The 25,494-nt window shown below is 41.6% G+C and overlaps 1 protein-coding gene across 3 annotated transcripts in view; it reads right to left on the reverse strand.

The window, feature by feature from the left end:
• The window catches only part of TTC39C (tetratricopeptide repeat domain 39C), a 103,304-nt gene that overhangs the window by 21,708 nt on the left and 56,102 nt on the right, over positions 1-25,494 (reverse strand). For 2 of the 3 annotated variants that reach the window (XM_061399745.1, XM_061399746.1), the window contains exon 6: positions 24,647-24,815. In XM_061399745.1, the coding sequence (XP_061255729.1) occupies positions 24,647-24,815 (169 nt within the window). Of the gene's footprint in view, positions 1-16,298; positions 16,632-24,646; positions 24,816-25,494 lie in introns of those variants that run through there. The other variant, XM_061399747.1, reaches the window with a different exon arrangement.

The following is a 25,494-nucleotide window of genomic DNA, read 5'->3' on the forward strand; positions in this document are numbered from 1 at the left end:
ACTAGAGTGGGTAGCCTATCCCTTCTCCAGCGGATCTTCCTGACTCAGAAATCAAACTGGGTCTCCTGCATTTAGAGCAGTATTAGGATTATAGCAAAACTGAGCAGAGAAGTCAGTATTTTATTATAAAATATACTGAAGAATGAAAGACTTGTTAGTTTCTCATAATTGTATTTCTGCCAGATTCTTATTATATTTAAGAAAAAATGCTATTTCTTAGGAAGAAATAACTTTAAGCTTGTTACAGTTTAGTTGTCAAGTACCATAACATTTGAAACCAGCTTTGTTTCCTTTAATACATTTTGCCTTCAATTCTGAAATTATTACTGTCTTTTTTTTTTCCACTCACGTACACCTGATTTATTTTGTCTACTCTTTAGCTTTTACTTTTGTATCACCATTTAAATATTTTTAGTTAGCTATGTATCTAGTTTGTTCATTTCTTTTTCATCCTAATCTTAGTTATAATCTTTTATATAGAGATAATGGTAAACATAAATGGATTTAGACAACTAATATTTTTGTATTAATTTCTGATTTTGTTCCCAACAGTTACTTTTTTCTTATTATACGAGCTATTTTACTTGCTTCATCCTCTATTTTCCTTTAGATGGTGTAAACTGTTTTTACAATTCTGCTTGTGGTCACCTAGAGGTTGAAAAAAAAAAAAAAAACTAGAGAAATTCCTATTTTATCTAGCAGGTATAAGTAAGAGCTGTTTGAGTCAAGAGTCTACCACAAATACACAAGTGAGTGCTCTTGCCTGAAGGGGACAAAAGAAAATAAAACATGTAATACAAAGGGACAGACAGACCATGGGCAACATTTCTACCCAATTTAAAACAATTAAGTTATTCTGTTGGTATTTCCACATTAATATATTTTTAAGCTACTAAGAAAGTAGAGATGGTGGACCTCCCTAGCGGTCCAGGGCCTAAGACTCCGTGCTCCCAATGCTGGGGGCCTGGGTTCAACCCCTGATCTGGGAACTAGATCCCACACGCTGCAACTGAAAAAGATCCCCGTGCCACAACAAAGATCAAAGACCTCGTGGCCTGCCACTAAGCCCCAGCGAAGCCAAATAAATGAACGAAAGAATGAACGTATAGCTCTCAGAGCACACTGTGAAGACACGGTAAGGATGAATGATTTTCAGAGTCAGCACGATAAGCGCAGTGTCACATCCTGTTTACTCAAAGATTTTCACTAGCAATAGCAAGCTGACAGGATTCTCTTGATTCACCGACTGAGCAAAAAGTCCCATTTCTAGAGTTGCAAAAAAAAAAAAAAAAAGCAAAAATGGAAACAAGGCCAAGTTGTTTCAGGGGCCTGGCCCAAACTCTAGTGCCAGAGGGAAAGCAAGTTCCAGACAACCCTGAGGCTGAAGCGCCAAGACTCCGCTTCCCAAGCGAGCAGTTTTCTCCTGTCCCACCTGAAAGGTGTGTTTCACATTAAATGACAGCACCAACTCACAGACAGAGTGGTCTCAGCTCAGAGCCCGTCCGCTGGCCTTCAAATGAGGCTGGTGTCACCTAACTGTGCGTTAGACCCCAGGGCGGAGAGCACACGGATGGTGCACAGAGGGTGGCAGCCTCTCCGTGGACTTGGCTACTGGGGAAGGCCACTGCCCCAGTGGATGGCGCTGTGTCTGCTTTGGAATTCTCAGCTCTATTAAACAAGAGTCTGAAACACAGGCACGTTCTCTCAAGACATTTTAAGTAATCGGTCAGTAGAGTTTGTTAGACACAGGTGGAATTCCTGAGATGTGTTCATACAAATCAACCTCAGAAATGTTAACGGGTTCTGTGTTTAAACTAAGAATGTTGATCAAGTGCAAAGGCTATAAGAAGAGTCCTCTGAAATTCCTAATAAAATCCCATATATAAGGGAGGGACTGTCTGATGTGAACAACATGAGAAATGAAAGAGAGTCAGCAAGAAAAGATGGTGACGTTGTAGCACATTTCTTAGCAAATGCAGTGAGTCCCTAAGCACTGGATGAATGCCATGCGTCCCTGCCAACTACACAGATTACAGATTAGTGGATGATGCCCAGACTTCTACACCACAGGGATGTTCTGTGAACCCCCACTTACTCTTTCATGGCCTGTACACATTTCTGACATGAGAACTCCCCCAGAGCCTACTGTGATTGACTATTTAGAAGACACACATCTATAACTGATAATTCTAGTCAATACTCTGGAACCTCGAGAAAGGTAAACAGTAGCTATTTCTGGAATACAAGATTTGTATCTGTTCTTTGAAGTACTTTTGTATTTTACCATGTCTCCAAACTAATATGCATTTTTTAGACATAACAAAGTGTGTTAGTGGCTTAGTCATGTCTGACTCTTTGAGACCCGGTGGACTGCACCCCTCCAGGCTCCTCTGTCCATGGGATTTCCCAGGCAAAAATGCTAGAGTGGGGAGCTATTTCCTTCTCCAAGGGATCTAACAAGGTAGTTGAAAATATACATTCTTATGCTACATTAAAAAAAATTTTTTAAGCATCTTTTTAAATGGACCATTTTAAAGTCTTTATTGAATTGAAACACAAATACTGTTTCTGTTCTATGTGTTGTTTTTTTGGCCATGAGGCATGGGGGATCTTAGCTCCCAGACCAGGGATCAAACCCACACCCCCTGCACTGGAAGGTGAAGTCATAATCACTGGACCACGAGGGAGTCCCCTCCCTGCCTTTAAAGATCATTGCTGAAACAAGCTTATTCTGGTCTAAGCATCGCCAACACTAAAGCTAACATATGTGGCACTCTTTATCACGTGCACGTTAGACGGAGAGCTGTTGGAAAGGAAAGCAAGACTCCAAAGCCAACAGTCCTCACCTCCGTGCCTCTCATTCTACAGACCGGCTCCCCTCCCAGTCACCTCCAGCCCCTCTTCAGTCATCACCACCCACAACCACCACCCGTTCATCTAGCCCTTGTTACTGTCTTATACAATCACCTTTTCATGCATTCACATTCCAGTCTTAATAATAAAATTGTAACTTTATTTTGGGACACAGGCTTTTTCTGGTTCTCTTGGCATCCCCTCCAGAAGGCCTTTTCCATTACAGGCTACAAATCTCTGATTACACACAAATGGAATATAGTAGTAGTATTTTCAGCACCTCCGTGTAAATGGACAGCACCCTCCTTGGTAAGTGAGTTAGGTAACCAAATCCACCATTAAGGGTAGAGGAGCTGAATAATGTACCAGTTGCAGGATTTCCTTGGTCCCTCAACAGTAAGGACCATGACTTTGACAAAATTTGTGAGGGCAAATGCTTTATATTGGATTTACAACCAAGACACAATTCTATCTAAACAGGAAAAGTCCTGACCAAGCATCGTGTGCTTAGCCCTCTGCAGAATCCATGCTACATTATTTAAGGCTGACAGGGGAGGCACTGTCCTCTCTTTACAGACAAGGACACACGCTCAGAAAGCTCAGCCAGCCAGGAAGTGGAAGAGTCTGTTTTGAGCTCAGCTACCCTATGCTGCCTTTGAAAATTGCAGAGGAGGAATCTATATGAAAGATGGCAGTAAATTTTAAAAAGATATATTTATTTTAAAGGTGCTATCAAAGAATTTTCAACACGAGCGAAGGAGAAGATGATGCAAAGAATTAACCCAGAAAAACAAAGACCATAGATATACATAAAAACAGGTCTGCAGAGAGTCACACCCTACACAAAATAAAACAGGAAATTCAAGATAAACAGAAAAACCTGGGAAACTGATGGAGGGGATTAATATCCACAGAGATTTAAATGAGAGGAACAAATAGAAGCCATAATTAGGAAAGTGAAAACTTTTCCTAGAACTGAATGACCTTCTCTGTAAAGGATGTCAATTGGACAAGCTGGTATATGGGTTTTTCCAAAGAGGAATAAAAAATAAATTGTAAAAAGCAGAAATGCCAGGTAGTCACAGTTCTGAAAATTCAAGAGCCATGAAAAAATTTTTATGTAACAGTTTGGAGAAAATTCTTTCCTTTTAAAGTGTACAATTCAGTGGCTTTTAGGACATTCACAGAAGCATGCAACTCGAAAGCTGAAAGAAGTCTTAAAAATGATGTAGCCTAGTGTTTCTCAAGGACTTCATAGTGGCTCAGTGGTAAAAAAAAAAAAAAAAATCCTCCTGCCATACAGGAGACACAAATTCAATCCCTGGGTTGGGAAGATCCCCTGAAGGAGAAAATGGCAACCCACTCCAGTATTCTTGTCTGGGAAATCCCATAGACAGAGGAGCCTGGCGGGCTACAGTCCACAGAATTGCAGTCAGACATGACTGAACACGGCACCGTAGCAGTGTTTCTCAAGTGTGTTATACTGAATGTTTCTATGTCTCACAGGCTACAGTATGAAAAAGAATCCTCCTGGTCAAGCAACTTGGGTGAACACAGCAGATATGCAGACTATCTCCCTCATGATGCAACACTAAACTCTCCGAGAAGCCCCAGGATATCCTAATTTAAATGATATGAAACCTCTTCATGGAAGATGTTATTAACTAGTCCATCAAATCAGTGCTCCAAGGAAGCTACTTCAGGAAAACACTGATTTATTTCAACCCTCCTGATTTTCCAGGTAAAGGACTAGAGCCAGAGAAGACTGAGTGGCTTCACCGAGGTCTCACTGTTCTTCAAAACTGTTCGACATGTGAGCAACCATGTGGAAGTAGACAGGGTTTTCATTCTTCATGAAAGAGCCAAAACCAGACCTTCAGACTTTTAGTCCAGCGCTCTTTCTACAATGTGTATGTTTGTGTATGTGTATGTGTGTGTGTGTGTGTGTGTGTGTGTGTCAGTTGCTCAGTCTTGTCCGACTCTTTGCGACCCCATGGACTGCCACCCTCCTGGCTCCTCTGTCCACAGAATTCTCCAGGCAAGAATACTGGAGTGGGTTGCCATGTCCTTCTCCAGGGGATCTTTCACATGGCAGGCAGACTCTTTACTGTTTGAACCGCCAGGGAAGATCTTTTTACAATGCTACATGTCAAAACCTGAAGCTCTGAACAATGACAACAAACTCCCAGAGCCACAGAAAAATGAGGACTAGCACAAGAAACAAAGAAACAAACAGATTGAAGAAACCAGCGTGCCCACCCGCTGAGAGTCCAGAATCATAAAGAAAAACGGAAGAGTTCAATGCAATACTATGAGAAAACACAAAATTTCGAAGAAGAGCTCTGGACAGGGGTAGCTAAAGTGGGGAACTGCTGCTGCCAAGTCTCTTCAGTCGTGTCCGACTCTGCACGACGCCAGAGTCGGCAGCCCAGCAGGCTCCCCCGTCCCTGGGATTCTCCAGGCAAGAACACTGGAGTGGCTTGCCATTTCCTCCTCCAATGCATGAAAGTGAAAAGTGAAAGTGAAGTCGCTCAGTTGTGTCCGACTCTTCATGACCCCATGGACTGCAGCCCACCAGCCTCCTCCGTCCATAGGATTTTCCAGGCAAGAGTACTGGAGTGGGGTGCCACTGCCTTCTCCAAAGTAGGGAACACTATTTCTTAAAACTAGCTCTGTGAAACCCAGCAATGGGAGTTTGCCGGACACTTACTGGCCTTAGGAGAGAGAGAACAAAGACCCAGAACGCCACCTGTGTGGATACACAACCTGCTTTTAAAAATGGCAGAAAAACAATTAAAATACAGTGATCATCTTTTCAATCCAAATTGAAGGAAAAATCCACCCCAGAGTAAACAGAAATGAAAACAAGCATAATCATAAATGCAACTCTGAGAGCAAAGGAAAACACATGCTTCATATACATAACATGTATAAGAAACTCCTCTGTAAGAGCAGAGAGTGGGAATAAGAAAGAATTCAGATCATCTGTTGCTTCTGGGGTCACCCCAACTCCACCAGCATCTCTCCACCAAATGCTCCAGCCCCCTTGAGCCTGGACCTCTCATCGTGGGGCCTCTTCTTGGGTCTAGGCTTGAATGCAGGATCATACCCCATGCTCCCATATCTATCTGGAAACTCCTACTGACTCTTCAAGAGCCAATCCTAATATTCCCTCTCCTGGGTCATCTTCCTTAGAAGATGAGGGTTGCACCAAGGGTGACCCACATCCTGCTTGCCCTTCCTACAGGCCTGTTTCTGTATTTCTCAAAGCCTGGCCTTCTTCAGTGATCAATGCAAAGAAATAGAGGAAAACAACAGAATGGGAAAGACTAGAGATTTCTTCAAGAAAATTAGAGATACCAACAGAACACTTCATGCAAAGATGGGCACAATAAAGGACAGAAATGGTATGGACCTAATGGAAGCAGAAGATATTAAGAAGAGGTGGCAAGAATACACAGAACAATTATTCAAAAAAAGATCATGACCCAGATAACCACGATGGTGTGATCACTCACTTAGAGCCAGACATCCTGGAATGCAAAGTCAAGTGGGCCTTAGGAAGCATCACTACAAACAAAGCTAGTGGAGGTGATGGAATTCCAGTTGAGCTATTTCAAATCCTAAAAGATGATGCTGTGAAAGTGCTGCACTCAATATGCCAGCACATTCGGAAAACTCAGCAGTGGCCACAGGACTGGAAAAGGTCAGTTTTCATTCCAATCCCAAAGAAAGGCAATGCCAAAGAGTGCTCAAACTACCACACAATTGCACTCATCTCACACGCAAGCAAAATAATGCCCAAAATTCTCCAAGCCAGACTTCAACAGTATGCGAACCATGAACTTCCAGATGTTCAAGCTGGATTTAGAAAAGGCAGAGGAACCAGAGATCAAATTGCCAACATCTGCTGGATCATCAAAAAAAGCAAGAGAGTTGCAGAAAAACATTTACTTCTGCTTTATTGACTATGCCAAAGCCTTTGACTGTGTGGATCACAACAAACTGTGGGAAATTCTTAAAGAGATAGGAACATCAGATCACCTGATCTGCCTCCTGAGAAATCTGTATGCAGGTCAAGAAGCAACAGTTAGGACCAGACATGGAATAACAGACTGGTTCCAAATTGGGATAGGAGTATATCAAGGCTATATATTGTCACCCTGCTTACTTAACTTATATGCAGAGTACATCATGCGAAATGCTGGGCTGGATGAAGCACAAGCTGGAATCAAGACTGCTGGGAGAAGTATCAATAACTTCAGAAATCACGGCAGAAATCGAAGAGCCTCCTGATGAAAGTGAAAGAGGAGAGTGAAAAAGCTGGCTTAAAATCCAACATTCAAAAATTGAAGGTCATGGCATCTGGTCCCATCACTTCATGGCAAATAGATGGGGAAACAAAGGAAATAGTGAGAGACTTTATTTTGGGGGCTCCAAAATTACTGCAGATGGTGACTGTAGCCATGAAATTAAAAGACGCTTGCTCCCTGGAAGAAAAGCTATGACCAACCTAGACAGCATATTAAAAGCAGAAACATTATGTTGCTGACAAAGGTTCATCTAGTCAAAGCTATGTTTTTTCCAGTAGTCACGTATGGATGTGAGAACTGGACGATAAAGAAAAGCTGACTGCCGAAGAATTGATGCTTTTGAACTGTGGTGTTGGAGAAGACTCTTGAGAGTCCCTTGGACTGCAAGGAGATCCAACCAGTCCATCCTAAAGGAAATCAGTCCTGAATATTCATTGGAAGGACTGATGCTGAAGCTGAAACTCTTAATACTTTGGTCACCTGATGTAAAGAACTGATTCATTGGAAAAGATCCTGATGCTAGGAAAGACTGAAGGCAGGAGGAGAAGGGGATGACAAAGGATGAGATGATTGGATGGCATCACTGACTCGATGGACATGAGTTTGAGCAAGCTCCGGGAGTTGGTGATGGACAGGGAAGCCTGGCATGCTGCAGTCCATGGGGTTGCAGAGTCAGACACGATTGAGTGACTGAACTGAACTGAACAAAGCCTGGCCACCTCAGCATCTGCTGACATGCCTCCCTGCCATGTGGTCCCCAGCTCCCCCAGGGCTGGCGCTCTGCTGCAGTGGCCTGTACTGCTGCAGCCCCCATGGCAGACATAACAGTGCTGTCAACATGTCATAAACACCAACAAGGACCTGCACTCAGAGCTCCAAAGCAGCACACACCTCCAAAATCACCACTCCCTAAACCTCAACAGCAAAACTACACCCAGGGTCCCACCATAGACCTCACCTCAACAAGGAGAGAAGGCTTAAAGAGATTAAAGGTCTTGTTCAAACCAGTCAATCCTAAAGGAAATCAATCCCGAATATTCATTGGAAGGACTGTTGCTAAAGCTGAAGCTCCAATACTTTGTCCACCTGATGTGAAGAGCTGACTCATTGGAAAGGACCCTAATGCTGGGGAAGATAGAAGGCAGGAGGAGAAGGAGGCAACAGAGAATGAGATGGTTAGACAGCATCACTGACTCAACAGACATGAATCTGAGCAAACTCCCGGAGATAGTGAAGGACAGGGAAGCCTGGCGTGCTGCAGTTCACGGGGTTGCAAAGAGTTGGAACCAACTGAGTGACTGAACAACAACAACAAATCCAGACCACTGGGCCAGAGTGGAGGAGCCAGGACTCAGCATGGGCAGTCAGCCTCCAGATCTGAGCCCTCAGCTACAATGTGTATCTTATTACATCACAGTACCACAGCTTCCCAAACACTCCCATTAAGCCAGCGAAATGCAGGCTGAATTTCAAGGGATACAATCAAATCCCTAAACAAGAACACTAACATTTCACTATTCTTATAAGACAAATATGTTATGATAAAATATTAAGAAAATGAACTATAAAAGAAGCTAAATTAAGAAAAACCAGAAATAAAGTGGAAGTAAAATATGAATTGATTAAAAAAAAATCAAATCTCTCTCTATAAAAACCAATATGAAAGTCTTAAGCCCAATCATAAAATTAGGAAAGCATAAATTTATAAAAACACCACTAGTAATAAAAAGTAATATCACATTTACATGCTTGGACATAGTCATATGTCTAAAAATATGTGGAAATAAGAAAAAGTAAAATATAAAACTAAGATGAGTATAACAGTAAGTGGACATCTTCAGATTATTGAAGAAATAAAAGAAGTTATTAAAGAATTAATTTCAAAACTACTTAACAACTGAAAAATACTTTCAAATGTTTAATGATGTTTTAATTACTTTAACTGACTTGCTTCTCCAAAATGTAGAAAAAAAATATTCTATTAAGCAACTCATTTTTTAAAAATAGTAAGTTTATTTCTAAAGCCCAATAAGAATAAGCCCTCTTGGATATTTATATTTATAATAATATTTCAGTTCAGTTCAGTCGCTCAGTTGTGTCTGACTCTTTGCGATCCCATGAATCCCAGCTCGCCAGGCCTCCCTGTCCATCACCAACTCCTGGAGTTCACTCAAACTCATGTCCATCAAGTCGATGATACCATCCAGCCATCTCATCCTCTGTCGTCCCCTTCTCCTCCTTCCCTCAGTCCCTCCTAGCATCAGGGTCTTTTCCAGTGAGTCAACTCTTCGCATGAGGTGGCCAAAGTATTGGAGTTTCAGCGTCACCATCAGTCCCTCCAATGAACACCAGAACTGATCTCCCTTAGAATGGACTGGTTGGATCTCCTTGCAGTCCATAATAATATTTAAATATATGTTATTTGCTAGTAAGATACATATACTATCATTACATATACGTAACATTACATTTAGAATATATATAAAATATATAACACATATATATAACTTATTAGCAAATAAAAGCTAAAAAGAGAATTGGGTTGAGACAGAAGGCCTGAATTCTAGTTCCTTCTTAATCCAAAATAACTATGTACATGTACACATATTATTTCACTTGAACCTGTTTAGTATACACAGATGTATGTAAAAATATAAAGTAACGAGACAAAGGGTGACATGAGTAAATGAACAGACACCATCAGAAATGAGTAAGAAATACAGATATTAAAATTTCCTTATAATACACAGAACCTGACAAACTGATAACTGTACAGAAACAAAAGTATAAAAATACTAAATAATATATATTTTTAGAGGCAGTAGTCATGTATTTGTTATATGAACCACAACTGTCAAAGCCACTTAACTTTCATTTTAAAACATCTATAATAGTAGAAAATAAAGATAAAAATAGATTCCACCCATCTTAAGGATTTAGTTCAATAACAAGAAGATAAACAACCTTAAAGAAAACAATGTTTGGATGGACCTAGAGATTATCCAACTGAGTGAAGCAAGACAGACACAAAAAGATAAATGTATGATATTGTTTATACATGGAACCTAAAAAGGGTACAAAAGAACTTATTTACACTACAAAAGTAGAGTCACAGACATAGAAAACAAACTTATAGTTTCCAGAGGGTAGGGGACAGGGATGTATAAATTGGGACTGACATATTCACAACTATATATAAGACAGGTAACCACTAAGAATCTACTGTATAGCACAGGGAACTCTACTCAGTACTCTGTAAAAGCCTATACAGGAAAAGAATCTAAAAAAAAAGTGGGTATCTGTATAAACAACTCACTTTGCTGTACACCTGAAACTAACACATTGCAAATCAACCATGCTTTAATAATAATTTTTAAATGTTAATATTCCTGAATCGAGTAGGTTTCAGAATTAATAGCCATCTGCACATGCAAAGAGGTATGGGAATATGAGTTTTTAAAGTATCATTTTACAATCTGAAGAAAAAGTATTCTATGTGTCCCACTTTGAGAAGACAAGCATTATTTCTGAAGAAATGAAATCTGTTGTAACAAAAGCGTGTATGTTTGAATGTTCAAATTTTCACAATAAAATGTAAAGACTGTTCTCAAAATGACAGTAATAGAAAAGGGGAAATACATGACAAACATAACTTATGATTATATTAGACATGAGAATTTGATTAAATAAAAACATTTCTTACTCAAAAGTCAAACTTGACTAGATCAACAGATTATATCCAAAGGAAAAAAGAATATATACTCCTACTGAAAATACCCTCAGTAACACTTTTTGGAAGCGTTTTTATTGAGATATAATTCAAGTATTACAAAATTCACGAAGTATTCAATTCAGTGGTTTTTAGTATATTCACAGAGTCCAACAACACAAGAGAAGACTCTACACGTGTACGTCACCAGATGGTCAACACCGAAATCAGACTGATTATATTCTTTGCAGCCAAAGATGGAGAAGCTCTATACAGTCAGCAAAAACAAGACCAGGAGCTGACTGTGGCTCAGATCATGAACTCCTTATTGCCAAATTCAGACTTAAATTGAAGAAAGTGGGGAAACCACTAGACCATTCAGGTATGACCTAAATCAACTCCCTTATGATTATACAGTGGAAGTGAGAAATAGATTTAAGGGCCTAGATCTGATAGACAGAGTGCCTGATGAACTATGGAATGAGGTTCGTGACATTGTACAGGAGACAGGGATCAAGACCATCCCCAAGAAAAAGGAATGCAAAAAAGCAAAATGGCTGTCTGGGGAGGACTTACAAATAGCTGTGAAAAGAAGAGAAGCAAAAAGCAAAGGAGAAAAGGAAAGATATAAGGATCTGAATGCAGAGTTCCGAAGAATAGCAAGGAGAGATAAGAAAGCCTTCCTCAGCGATCAATGCAAAGAAATAGAGGAAAACAACAGAATGGGAAAGACTAGAGATCTCTTCAAGAAAATTAGAGACACCAACAGAACACTTCATGCAAAGATGGGCTCGATAAAGGACAGAAATGGTATGGACCTAACAGAAGCAGAAGATATCAAGAACAGGTCGCAAAAATACACAGAAGAACTGTACAAAAAAGATCTTCACGACCCGGATAATTACGATGGTGTGATCACTCACCTAGAGCCAGACATCCTGGAATGTGAAGTCAAGTGGGCCTTAGAAAGCATCACTATGAACAAAGCTAGTGGAGATAATGGAATCCCAGTGGAGCTATTTCAAATCCTGAAAGATGACGCTGTGAAAGTGCTGCACTCAATATGCCAGCACATTTGGAAAACTCAGCAGTGGCCACAGGACTGGAAAAGGTCAGTTTTCATTCCAATCCCAAAGAAAGGCAATGCCAAAGAATGCTCAAACTACTGCACAATTGCACTCATCTCACATGCTAGTAAAGTAATGCTCAAAATTCTCCAAGCCAGGCTTCAGCAATATGTGAACCATGAACTTCCAGATGTTGAAGCTGGATTTAGAAAAGGCAGAGGAACCAAAGACCAAATTGCCAACATCTGCTGGATCATTGAAAAAGCAAGAGCATTCCAGAAAAACATCTATTTCTGCTTTATTGACTAAAGCCTTTGACTGTGTGGATCACAATAAACTGTGGAAAATTGTGAAACAGATGGGAATACCAGACCACCTGACCTGCCTCTTGAGAAACCTGTATGCAGGTCAGGAAGCAACAGTTAGAACTGGACATGGAACAACAGACTGGTTCCAAATAGCAAAAGGAGTACGTCAAGGCTGTCTATTGTCACCCTGCTTATTTAACTTCTATGCAGAGTACATCATGAGAAACGCTGGACTGGAAGAAACACAAGCTGGAATCAAGATTGCCGGGAGAAATATCAATAACCTCAGATATGCAGATGACACCACCCTTATGGCAGAAAGTGAAGAGGAACTAAAAAGCCTCTTGATGAAAGTGAAAGAGGAGAGTGAAAAAGTTGGCCTAAAGCTCAACATTTAGAAAACTAAGATCATGGCATCGGGTCCCATCACTTCATGGGAAATAGATGGGGAAACAGTGGAAACAGTGTCAGACTTTATTTTTTTGGGCTCCAAAATCACAGCAGATGCTGATTGCAGCCATGAAATTAAAAGACACTTACTCCTTGGAAGGAAAGTTATGACCAACCTAGATAGCATATTCAAAAGCAGAGACATTACTTTGCCAACAAAGGTCCATCTAGTCAAGGCTATGGTTTTTTCAGTGGTCATGTATGGATTTGACAGTTGGACTGTGAAGAAAGCTGAGCACTGAAGAATTGATGCTTTTGAACTGTGGTGTTGGGGAAGACTCTTGAAAGTCCTTTGGACTACAAAGAGATCCAACCAGTCCATCCTAAAGGCGATCAGTCCTGGGTGTTCATTGGAGGGACTGATGCTAAAGCTGAAACTCCAATACTTTGGCCACCTCATGCAAAGAGTTGACTCATTGGAAAAGACCCTGATGCTGGGAGGGTTTGGGGGCAGGAGGAGAAGGGGATGACAAAGGATAAGATGGCTTGATAGCATCACCGACTCGACAGACACGAGTCTGTGTAAACTCCAGGAGTTGGTGATAGACAGGGAGGCCTGGCGTGCTGCGATACATGGGGTTGCAGAGTCGGACACAACTGAGCGACTGAACTGAACTGAGCACAATCATTACAACAACATATGTTTAGGGTATTTTCATCAACCCCAAAAGAAATACTGTACCTATTAACAGTTACTCTATATTCTCCCCACCCATCCCCAAGTAAGCTATCTGCATACTCTGGGGACTTCATCTAAATAAAATCACACAATGTATGTTCTTTTGTGACTTGGCTTTTTTCACTAAAAGTGTCTTCAAGGTTCATCCATGCTGTAGCAAGTGTCAGTACTTCAGTCTTTTTTTCAATTGCTGAAAGTTATTCCATCATATGGATACATATTTGTTTATCCTTCATCAGTTGACAGACATTTGAGTTGTTTGCACTTTTTTGCTAAGTTATGAATAATATGGACATATGTTTTCATCTCTCTTGAGTGGAACTTCTGGGTCATATAATCAATCTATGTCGAACGTTTTGAGAAACCACCAAACTGCTTTCCAAAGTGGCTACACTATTTTTCATTCCCACCAGCAATGAATGAAGGGTGCAACTTCTCCACATGCCTGTCTTCTTATTGGGTGGTCTTTATTGTAGCTACTCTGGTGGATGTGAGACAGCGTCTCACTTGGCTTTGATTTGCATTTCTTCATAATGAATGATGATGATGAGCATCTTTTCATGTGCTTGTTGGTCATTTGCATATATTCTTGCATGTACATTTTTAACAGTAAATACTATCAATACAGCTGAGATTATGAAGTACACATCTTCCAATTTTGTTCTTTGTTTCCAAGACTGTGTTACATATTTAGTGCAATCCCTATCAAAATCACAGTGTGCTTTTTTGCAGAAACGTACAAACTGATACCCAACTCAAGGAACCTGAAATAGCTAAAACAATCAAGGGAGTATTGCCATCTTAGCAGTACGGAGTCTTCTGATCCATAAACAGAAGGTCTTATCAGTAATATTTGAGACACTGCTGCTGAAACCATGTACAAACTAATGAAGGATTAGACTGACTCACTATTCCTTGAGTATCATCTTTCATCGTTCAGTAAAAGTTAAAGTGTGAACTGTGATTCAAACAATGACACCACTGAAGCTATAACCTAAGGAAATAATTCAAGAAAATAAAAAGTAAAAATATGCTAAGATAATACATGGTCTTTTCTATTACAGTGAAATGCTGGGAAATCACAGGTATATAACTGTCAAATATCCCAACAATTGAAAAATCAAATTAGTAACCATGGAAATCTACACAGTTTCCATAGCACTTATCTATAAAAACTATCTTCAAATACATAAACACTAGATTTGTAAGCAAAACTGCCTGAAGTTTCATATATATACATTAAACATCACAAACCAACTTGAAGCAAAACATCTTAATTATCGCTGGGCTATTTTTATGAAGTTGCTTAACATCTTAAAATAAACTATTATGTGTGTGTTTTACAGAGAGGCGCCCCCTGTCACGTGTAGCAAGCATTAGGACATGATGTGACAACCCACTTGCATGTGACTCAGCATTATTGCCGTGGAATCGGTTTAGCGGTATTGCTGTCAAGGACACCTAACAATAGACCCTGCCTCTAACCCCTGCCCTCAGGGCCTTGTGTAAGCAAGGCAAAGCTCATCCTCTTATGCACACTTAGTGAGCTTGGGGATATAAATCGGTGTTAACCTTCTACTGGCTTTTCAACCCAACGGCCTGTAACGGTAGAGATAAAAGAAGAGCAAATGCATTTAACCTATTAGCAATCTGAGTTATCATCATCTCATTTCAGTGAACAGTCATTAAACCACACACTGGATTTATCGCACTGGAAAGTGAAGACAAACTGATCCTCCACCTCCTACATCAGATTAAACCCATCTCTCACTCTGTGTCCTAAGAATAAACGGCTGCTGTACCTCCTGGTGCCCGAAGTCATAACGAGAACCACGTAGGTCGGAAGAGAAGACTACAATTAATAGAACCCTGGGGAATTACTTCTCTTCCTGCATTGCCTTTTTCCTGATCCTATAAATAACAACATTACCTCATGCTGGCAAGGCGTGCTGTTCAGATACAAGAGGCAGGCTTGCTCATCAACACTGCCACCCGACAGCTCTGGTTAGTCATATGCCCCTGAGATGGGTGCCTGGGCACAGGCCCCCCTGGGTTTGCCATTTCTGCTCTGGCCCCTAAGTTACAAGCCCCCCGCAGCCCTCCTGCCTCTTGTCTCTGTCTGATAAATTAATCACCAAGGGGATCAACCTTCACTTTTCTGTCCCTGCCACAATCATGAGCTGAGGGGCTAAAAAAAGCAACACAGACCTCTCGTTTATTGTGGGGAGCACCAGTTAAACAATTAACTGTCATCAGTAGAAGTACAGAGAGAAAGAACTACAGCCTGAAATAATGAGTGGGAGGAAGGTCCAGAGACGGAATGATGGGGCAGAAGCATAAAGGCCTTTCACGCAGACAGAACCGGACAGGTAACAGAAAGTAAGGCGATGGAGCGCCAGGGTGACAAAGTCAAGGGCAACCATCAAAGCTGTCCCTGTGGGCACTGCTCATGAGGAAAAGAAACCACATCCTATCACACAGCTTTGTGAGAAGCAAGGGCTGGCAGGAGGAGGACAAACCCGAGCAGGCTGTTGCCTTGAGGCTCTGTGCACACTCCCCCTTGGTTCTCATGGAGCAAGGCCGTCATCTTTGTGATCATCAGGGGCTGTCACAGCACAGACCTCACCCGCCTGAGCTCGGGGAGTGCAGAGGCTCAGCCCTCCAGCAACAAGCACAGACCTCATGGACACCCACTTACTTTTTCAGTTCCTGTAAATTTATTTCTTTCTTTAGAGTCATGCTTCTTTAGCCAGCCCATCAGGACTTCAGTATCTGAGTTGGTACCCTGACACCAAATGTTGAGACCTTCCTGCATCATCACCTTCTGTGTTGGCTGTAGAAACAGGCTGAGGTGCCACCAAGAAAAGGTGACAGTCCTTGACAACCAGCTTCCTCCCTTAAAGAAACACCATCACTCACCCTGATCAACGGACTTCCTGCCAACAGACTCATCAGTCCATTCGATAAAAACACACTGAGCGCCAGTTTCGTGGGAGATCCATTTCTGCTCCTGAAGAACAAAACCTGTGGTTTTTCCATGCCAGCATGCAGGACACAGAAAGTATGGGTGCAAGCTTGGAAGACAGTTTCACAAATGTTCCCAAACTGCATTAAGTAACTTCTTTAGAACATGTCCATCAACTGTCATTCATTCAAATATTTGAGCAATGAGAGAAAGACTAATATTAAAAAATAAGTCTCATAACTAAGTAGTCACACCATGTAAGGTGTGTATATATACATAAAACCAAATACATGTATCTGTATATTACATACTAAGTAGATTATTAAAAGGGAGGAGAGGGGAATTGTGCCAATCCATATTGTTTAAAAAAAAAAAAAAAGGACTAGAGAGAAATAGGAAGTTTACTGAAATGTAGACTTGTTCCTAATAATTTTAAATAACCAAGAAAAATATTTATTAATCACTTGGATGGTAATGGACTTATCACTAACATAAGTTTAAGGGGATGAAAAATATATAAAATTCAAAATTATAACCATTAGCTCATATTTTAAAATGGAGATTGCTATATAACCCCTGGGTCCACTTCCTAACAGCTGTGTGCATTATGGAAATTCAGGGAAAAGTAAATGCGGGTACTGTGCAGTAGCTCTAAGTCTTCCACACTCATTTTGCCCATCCTAGGCCTAGCTCAATTGATAGCTCTCAATACCAAAGCGAGTTCTTTCTCCTAAAAAGAGAGCAAATTTGGTAACATGACTTCCCAGGCTTAAACACTCAATAACAACAAGCATCACTCCACTACCTGAATAATGTTTATCACACGCCAAGTACTGTGTGAACCCATATATTCTTCATGGCTACATGCTAAGTCACATGGAAGAAGCCTAGAGACAGGACAGGTAAGGAGGATAAGACAAGAGGGTGGAGGAGGCTGGAGGTGGGGGTACTGTAGACATGCAGTGGGGAGAAGCCAAGGTGGCAAAGAAAGAAAACTCTTCTTGCAACCTGGCCCAGACTCCCAAAGAGTAGAGGAGCTTGGCGTCCTGAAGATGCATAAGGACCCCACGAACCACTGATGGTGCGGAACTTCACTGCTGTGACGAGTTAGACCATGACAACATGGAATAATGAAGACACGGCCACAAGGGCTATGCGAGTGGTGGGATGGGGTGGATGTGCTCAAGATCACCCTCCCCATGGATTTCAAACTGTCCCAAACAATGAAGGGCAAACTATGTCAAAGGTTGTTCACGAAACTTAGAGAGTAGGTACCTGCACTTGATTTGCAAAAATCATAAAGGAAAATGAACACTTATCAGCTGGGGTTGAGTCGGTCATCCTGGACAAAAGCAAGCTGGCACAGAAGCAGCTGTTCAAACAACGGGAAGTTCTGAGTCACCAAAGAAGCGAAGTCCAGGTCACATGATCCACTTGCCAAAATTAGGAGCCCCCAGACCATGTTCCCTAGGAGCTCATGGATAAAAAGACCACAAGGGTGTGGGGTGGGAGGGAGGTTCCAGAGGGAGGGGACATACGTGTACCTGTGACTGATTCATGTTGTTGTATGGCAGAAACCAACACAACATTGTAAAGCAACTATCTTCCAATTAAAAAAAAAAAAAAGATCTCAAGAGGCCCTATCTCTAACCTAAATGCGCACTGAAAAGAAAAAAAGATTTTCTGCAAGCAAATTCGTCAACTGAACGCTATGAGTTTTCATAAACTGACTTGGGAGCTTAAAGGCCTTGCAATAAGCGTCTGAGAAAAGCTATGTCACATCCTCTCTGAGCAATTCATCAGTAAATGAAGGATGCCACCATCTGATACCTAGCTACATGACCATTTGGGAAGATTAATGAAACACCAGTGTCTGGATGCCATGAAGATAATGCCAATAATATCTCAAGTTAGCCTTAAAATTCGCTTATCCTGTAAGCCTTCAGGAAGAGCCAAACAGAAACAATCACATTTCACTTGACCCTCAGGCTTCAGCTCACCAATCAAGAGCAGAAACGGACCTTTCAGTGTTTTTTCCTTAAAACCAAGTATCAGCTGGATAAGCAAACTGCTCCATGACAAAGCAACTCTAAAGTCTACCACCCGTACTCAGATCCCAATGACCTACTGTGAAAGAGACTGAGGGCTATCATGGTGACTGTGTGCCTTCCCAAATCATCCTTTGATGATGCTGTGCCTTCCTCATTTCTAGAACCAACCCAATGACAATGAGTGAGCACTCAAAGTTAGTTTTCACTCAGTCCCTACCAAAGATGATTTGTGGACAAGGTAAAATCATGCTATTTGTAAGCCCTCCTCAGACAGCCATTCTGCTTTTTTGCATTTCTTTTCCATGGGGATGGTCTTGATCCCTGTCTCCTGTACAATGTCATGAACCTCTGTCCATAGTTCATCAGGCACTCTATCAGATCTAGTCCCTTAAATCTATTTCTCACTTTCACTGTATAATCATAAGGGATTTGATTTCGGTCATACCTGAATGGTCTAGTGGTTTTGCCCACTTTCTTCAATTTAAGTCTAAATTTGGCAATAAGGAGTTCATGATCTGAGCCACAGTCAGCTTCCGGTCTTGTTTTTGCCAACTGTTTAGAGTTTCTCCATCTTTGGCTGCAAAGAATATAATCAATCTGATTTTGGTGTTGACCATCTGGTGATGTCAATGTGTAGAGTCTTCTCCTGTGTTGTTGGAAGACGGTGTTCGCTATGAGCAGTGTGTTCTCTTCGCAAAACTCTACTAGCCTTTACCCTGCTTCATTCCGTAGTCCAAGGCCAAATTTGCCTGTTACTCCAGGTGTTTCTTGACTTCCTACTTTTGCATTCCAGTCCCCTATAATGAAAAGGACATCTTTTTTGGGTGTTAGTTCTAAAAGGTCTTGTAGGTCTTCATAGAACTGTTCAACTTCAGCTTTTTCAGCATTACTGGTTGGGGCATAGGCTTGGATTACCGTGATATTGAATGGTTTGATTGGAAATGAACAGAGATCATTCTGTCATTTTTGAGATTGCATCCAAGTACTGCATTTTGGACTCTTTTGTTGACTATGATGGCTACTCCATTTCTTCTAAGGGATTCCTGCCTACAGTAGTTGATATAATGGTCATCTGAGTTAAATTCACCCATTCCAGTCCATTTTAGTTCACTGATTCCTAGAATGTCGACATTCACTCTTGCCATCTCCTGTTTGACCACTTCCAATTTGCCTTGATTCATGGACCTAACATTCCAGGTTCCTATGCAATATTGCTCTTTACAGCATTGGACCTTGCTTCTATCACCAGTCACATCCACAACTGGGTATTGTGTTTGCTTTGGCTCCATCCCTTCACTCTTTCTGGAGTTATTTCTCCACTGATCTCCTGTAGTATACTGGGCACCTACCAACCCGGGGAGTTCCCCTTTCAGTATCTTATCATTTTTGCCTTTTCATACTGTTCATGGGGTTCTCAAGGCAAGAAAACTGAAGTGATTTGCCATTCCCTTCTCCAGGGGACCACATTCTGTCAGATCTCTCCACCATGACTCTCCCATCCAGATGTTCAAGCTGGTTTTAGAAAAGGCAGAGGAACCAGAGATCAAATTGCCAACATCTGCTGGATCATGGAAAAAGCAAGAGAGTTCCAGAAAAACATCTATTTCTGCTTTATTGACCATGCCAAAGCCTTTGACTGTGTGGATCACAATAAACTGTGGAAAATTCTGAAAGAGATGGGAATACCAGACCACCTGACCTGCCTCTTGAGAAACCTATATGCAGGTCAGGAAGCAACAGTTAGAACTGGACATGGAACAACAGACTGGTTCCAAATAGGAAAAGGAGTACATCAAGGCTGTATATTGTCACCCTGCTTATTTAACTTCTATGCAGAGTACATTATGAGAAACGCTGGACTGGAAGAAACACAAGCTGGAATCAAGACTGCCGGGAGAAATCTCAATAACCTCAGATATGCAGATGACACCACCCTTCTGGCAGAAAGTGAAGAGGAACTAAAAAGCCTCTTGATGAAAGTGAAAGTGGAGAGTGAAAAAGTTGGCTTTAATGCTCAACATTCAGAAAACAAATCTGGTCCCGTCACTTCATGTCAGATAGATGGGGAAACAGTGGAAACAGTGTTAGACTTTATTTTGGGGGGTCCAAAATCACTGCAGATGGTGATTGCAGCCATGAAATTAAAAGACACATACTCCTTGGAAAGAAAGTTGTGACCAACCTAGATAGCATATTGAAAAGCAGAGATATTACTTTGCCAACAAAAGTCCATCTAGTCAAGGCTATGGTTTTTCCAGTGGTCATATGTGGATGTGAGAGTTGGACTGTGAAGAAACCTGAGCGCTGAAGAATTGATGCTTTTGAACTGTGATGTTGGAGAAGACTCTTGAGAGTCCCTTGGACTGCAAGGAGATCCAACCAGTCCATCCTAAAGGAGATCAGTCCTGGGTGTTCATTGGAGGAACTGCTGCTAAAGCTGAAACTCCAATACTTTGGCCACCTCATGTGAAGAGTTGACTCATTGGAAAAGACCCTGATGCTGGGAGGGTTTGGGGGCAGGAGGAGAAGGGGACGACAGAGGATGAGATGGTTGGATGGCATCACTGACTCGATGGACATGAGTTTGAGTGAACCCCAGGAGTTGGTGATGGACAGGGAAGCCTGGCGTGCTGTGAGTCATGGGGTCGCAAAGAGTCGGACACGACTGAGCGACTGAGCTGAATTGAACTGAAAATCACGCTAAATTGAATTTTTTAGGGGAAAAGAAGTTATTAGGGATTTCCTTGGTGGTCCAGTGGTTAGGAACCCACCTTGCAATAGACAGGATGTGGGTTCAATCCCTGGTCAGGGAACTAAAATCCCACATGCCAGGGAGCAACTAAGCTGACGCATACAAATACTGAACCCACGTGCTCTGGAGCCCGTGAGCTGCAATGAAAGACGAAGCCACATGACTCAACGAAGATCCTGCTTCCTATGTGCCACAACTAAGACCTAAGGAAGCCAAATAAATATAAATAACTGTTTTCTAAAATAAAAGGTTTTTTTAATATAAAAAAGTTACTAGTTTTCACTACAAGATAAGCATTGTTTTTTTAAATTAACTTATTTATTTTAATTGGAGGCTAATTACTTTACAATATTGTGGTGGGTTTTGCCGTACATTAACATGTGTCAGCCAGGGGTGTACATGTGTCCCACCATCCTAAATCCCCCTCCCACCTCCCTCCCCACCCTATCCCTCTGGGTTGTCCCAGAGCGCCAGCTGAGAAATTAATGAAAATGGGAAGAGTCAGTTCAGTAGCTCAGTCGTGTTCAACTCTTTGTGACCCCATGGACTGCAGCACGCCAGGCCTCCCTGTCCATCACCAACTCCTGGAGCTTACTCAAAATCAAAATCATGTCCATTGAGTCCGTGATACCATCCAACCATCTCATCCTCTGTCGTCCCCTTCTCCTCCCGCCTTCAATCTTTCCCAGCATCAGAGTCTTACAGAAAGCATAATGAAACATAAATCCTGACTTCTGCATTTCTATTTAGCAGTTTCAAAACCCAGTTTAGAGCACTCATTGATCAAGGGACAGAAGGAAGGGCATCCACTGATCAAGAGAGATCTAGACATGCCTAACGCCTGGCCTCGTTGCCGTGGTGCACACAACTGCAGGCTCTCACCCACACTGGGCAAGTGTCCTTTGAACACTAAACCTAGTATTGTCATGTTCAGAGTTATTGAGAAGGTCCATGTCAATTTCTTAAAGGAAAGGCATCATGCACCCAAGAAAGCATTTACCCTGTACCCAGCTTTCTTCATTTCAGAAATGGCCACTGAAGTGAGAAGGCTGAATCAATTAAAAATTTCCTTCTACAGGCTTATTTCCCCCTGCACAAACCCAAGGGAGTATGGGAACTTGAATAGCCTGGACATCCTTCCCCACTTATAGGGCCCTAACCCTGAGCTTGAAAGAACAATTCACTAACAGCAGACTGGATCACACAGGAGGCTGATCAAAAGTACATTTTTAAGAAAGCAAAAGAAGAGAATTGTCACTGAAGGCTCATGAGCCTGACTTGAAACAAAAATGGTGTCAAAGTAATGAGAAGAAAAATGACTTGGACATGGGTTTACATGAGTCTTATCCTGGGGAGCTTTCAGTGTTGTTTCAGTTGTAAATTATTAGTATAATCTTTAGAATATGATTCCATATATAAACGTAAGGTGTCCTTGGATTTAAGAAGACACTTCATGGAGGAGAGATATTATTGGGGAAGTAACATACACTCCACTGCCAACAAGAAATTAGTGAAAGAATCACTCCCTGTGCTTATGAAAACACTCCTAGGCAACCATCTTCCCATCATGTGCGGGATTTTTTTGGGGGGAAGGGGGCTGACTTCTAGCATGGATTATGTTGTGGACACTTGGTTAACTGAGGGCAGAGGTTATTACACCTCACACAGATGCACTAGTGAGCTGCTAGTGAGCATGTGGGTGGAACATGTGGGTGGAACACTGTGTTAACAGTCACCTTCTTTCACTTGCGTGATTCAGTTCTTATAAAGATTTTCATTTTACCATAATTAAAGAAGATACATGTACCCCAATGTTCACTGCAGCACTATTTACAATAGCCAGGACTTGGAAGCAACCTAGGTGTCCACTGACAGATGAATGGATAAAGAAGTTGTGATACATAAATACAATGGAACAGTACTCAGTCATAAAAAGGAATTCATGTGAGTCAGTTCTAGTGAGGTGGATGTTACACCGAGTGAAATCAGACAAGCAAATATCATATCAATTACATATATATGGAATCCAGAAAAATGATACCGATGAACCTATTTGCAGGGCAGGAATAGAGACTCGGACATAGAGAGCAGACTTATGGATGCAGTGCGGCAGAGAGAGACTTTGAGAGACTGGCACTGAAATATATACATTACCGTATGTAAAACAGAGAGCTAGTGGGAAGCTGGTATATGACACAAGGAGTTCAGCTTGGTGCTCTGTGATGACCTAGAGGGCTGGGATGTGGTGGGAGGTGGGAGGGAGGTTCAGGAGGGAGGAAACATGTGGATACCTATGGCTGATTCACGTTGTTGTATGGCAGAGACCAACACAGCACTGTACAGCAATTATCCTTCAGTTAAAAATAAATACATTCTTAAAAAAGATTTTCATTTTTCTTCAGATCCCTGTGCCCTCAAGCAAGCTGACATTAAAAAACAGAGGTGCAGGTATTGGTAGGCAGGCATTGAGATGGTATAGTTCTTCCTATAGAGGATTCTGTACAATTAGGTCCACATACTAATTGTACTCAGACATACTCAGTTATGTCTGACTCTTTGCAACCCCATGAACTGTAGCCCACCAGGCTCCTCTGCCCATGTTCTCCAGTGGGTTGCCATTTCCTTCTCCAGCGGATCTTCCCAACCCAGAGACTGAACCTGTGTCTCTTACATCTCCTGCATTAGCAGGCAGATTCTTTATCACTGAGCCACCTAGGAAGCCACAAAAAAAAAAAAAAAGGTGCAGAGAGAAGCAGAACCCCTCAAAAGCGAGGGTATGTTGTGTTTCTGGAATGACATAGCCTAGCCTTGCTTGCTGGGTGAGCTCCGAGGTCACGTGAAGCCTGTTCAGACCCCTGTTGACCTTCCCTGTAAAATGCAGGGGATCATTCTCTCCGTCGTGGGCTTGTTCTGAGGATTAAATGGGATGGTGTGTGTGAAAGCCCCTGGCATGGGACCTAGCCACATGAAGAGCATGAAAAAGTAATACGGGCTACTACTGTTTCAGAGTCTTTGCTGTCCTTGACATTTCAGGCAATAACATGAGCATGAATCAACTGTCAGCCGGGACGAACATTTGGAAATAGATTATCGGTAACTCCAGAGAAGGAAAAAAATCATATTGGGTTGGTCAAAAAGCTTGTTCGGGTTTTTCACATAACATCTTCTGGGAAAACCCGAACAAATGTTTTAGCCAACCTCGTATTTTGTTTTAACTAAGACATTCACAAGGGCTCCCGTGTCTTCAACTCAGGGCACAGCATCTTGTCTCACCTCTGAGGGACCCCGACCCTGCTTCACCCATAGCTGTGAACAGAAAAGGTAACTGAATAAACACTCCGGGTTCCTTGAAGAGGCTCCCACAGCAATGACGAATGCAAGGCACAGAATGTCAGCCCTGTGACATTCGGGCTCCTTATGAGCTAGCCCCTTCCAAATGAGAATTATAGATTCAAGCAACAGAGGCTTTATTTTAAAAAAGCTGGAGAAGGCACAATACCTCTAGTCGTTGTATGCGTCCCTTGAAAAACATAAAGAGGGAAGAGTTTGGATAAGCAGCTTCTTTTTTGAGGAGAATTTCCTTCGCTTCATCCAGGCCGGCTTTGTTATCACTTCCATCCAAGGCAAAAAATGGGCGGACCACAGTATGATACCAGAGCAGCGCTAATCTGAAGAGGAGGGACAGAACCCGTGAGAGAGGCGGACTTCGCTGACAGTGTTTCCAATCTTGAAAATAATCAGCCTGTGCTCCTCCCATACACACTCCTTCCAGAAAACTCGCTAGGCAGTCCCTGAGTAAGTAAAAATCTGTATCTTTCCCCGTGTTATTTTGATTCATATTTGGAAAACCACAACTTTTGAGCACAATGTATAAATCAGCATACTCCCACCAGGGGAGAGAAAAAGGTGCCAGAAGAATGCAGTTCTTCTGAGGCTTCTAGATGGATTGCTGAAGGCATCATTAACGTAAATCTCTGAATCCTACTCCGTACTCATCAATGCATAAATTAGAAATGGTGACTGGTGATCATGAATTTACTGTCCCCTTATAATTACTTTCCACGTTACTTTTTACAAAAGGAAAGCATTTGTTCTCTCTTGTGTTCACAAAAGTTAGACTGTAAGTAAGCCTCACACCCTGAATTTAAATACAGGGACCATAAGCAAAATTACACAAAATTAAGTAAAAATAAGTTACAGGAACAGAAGAAAGGCCCTTTCTCTAGCTTTTGAAAACCAAACAAATAAGTTACTTAAAACTGTCTCACTTCAAACTCGTCCCTTTCAAGAAAAAGGCCATGTTAAACTAGGTAAACAAAATAAGAGTCACTGGGATCGGCTTTAAAA

The sequence above is a fragment of the Bos javanicus genome, chromosome 24, assembly GCF_032452875.1.
Source record: "Bos javanicus breed banteng chromosome 24, ARS-OSU_banteng_1.0, whole genome shotgun sequence".
In the NCBI taxonomy this organism is placed as follows: domain Eukaryota; kingdom Metazoa; phylum Chordata; class Mammalia; order Artiodactyla; family Bovidae; genus Bos; species Bos javanicus.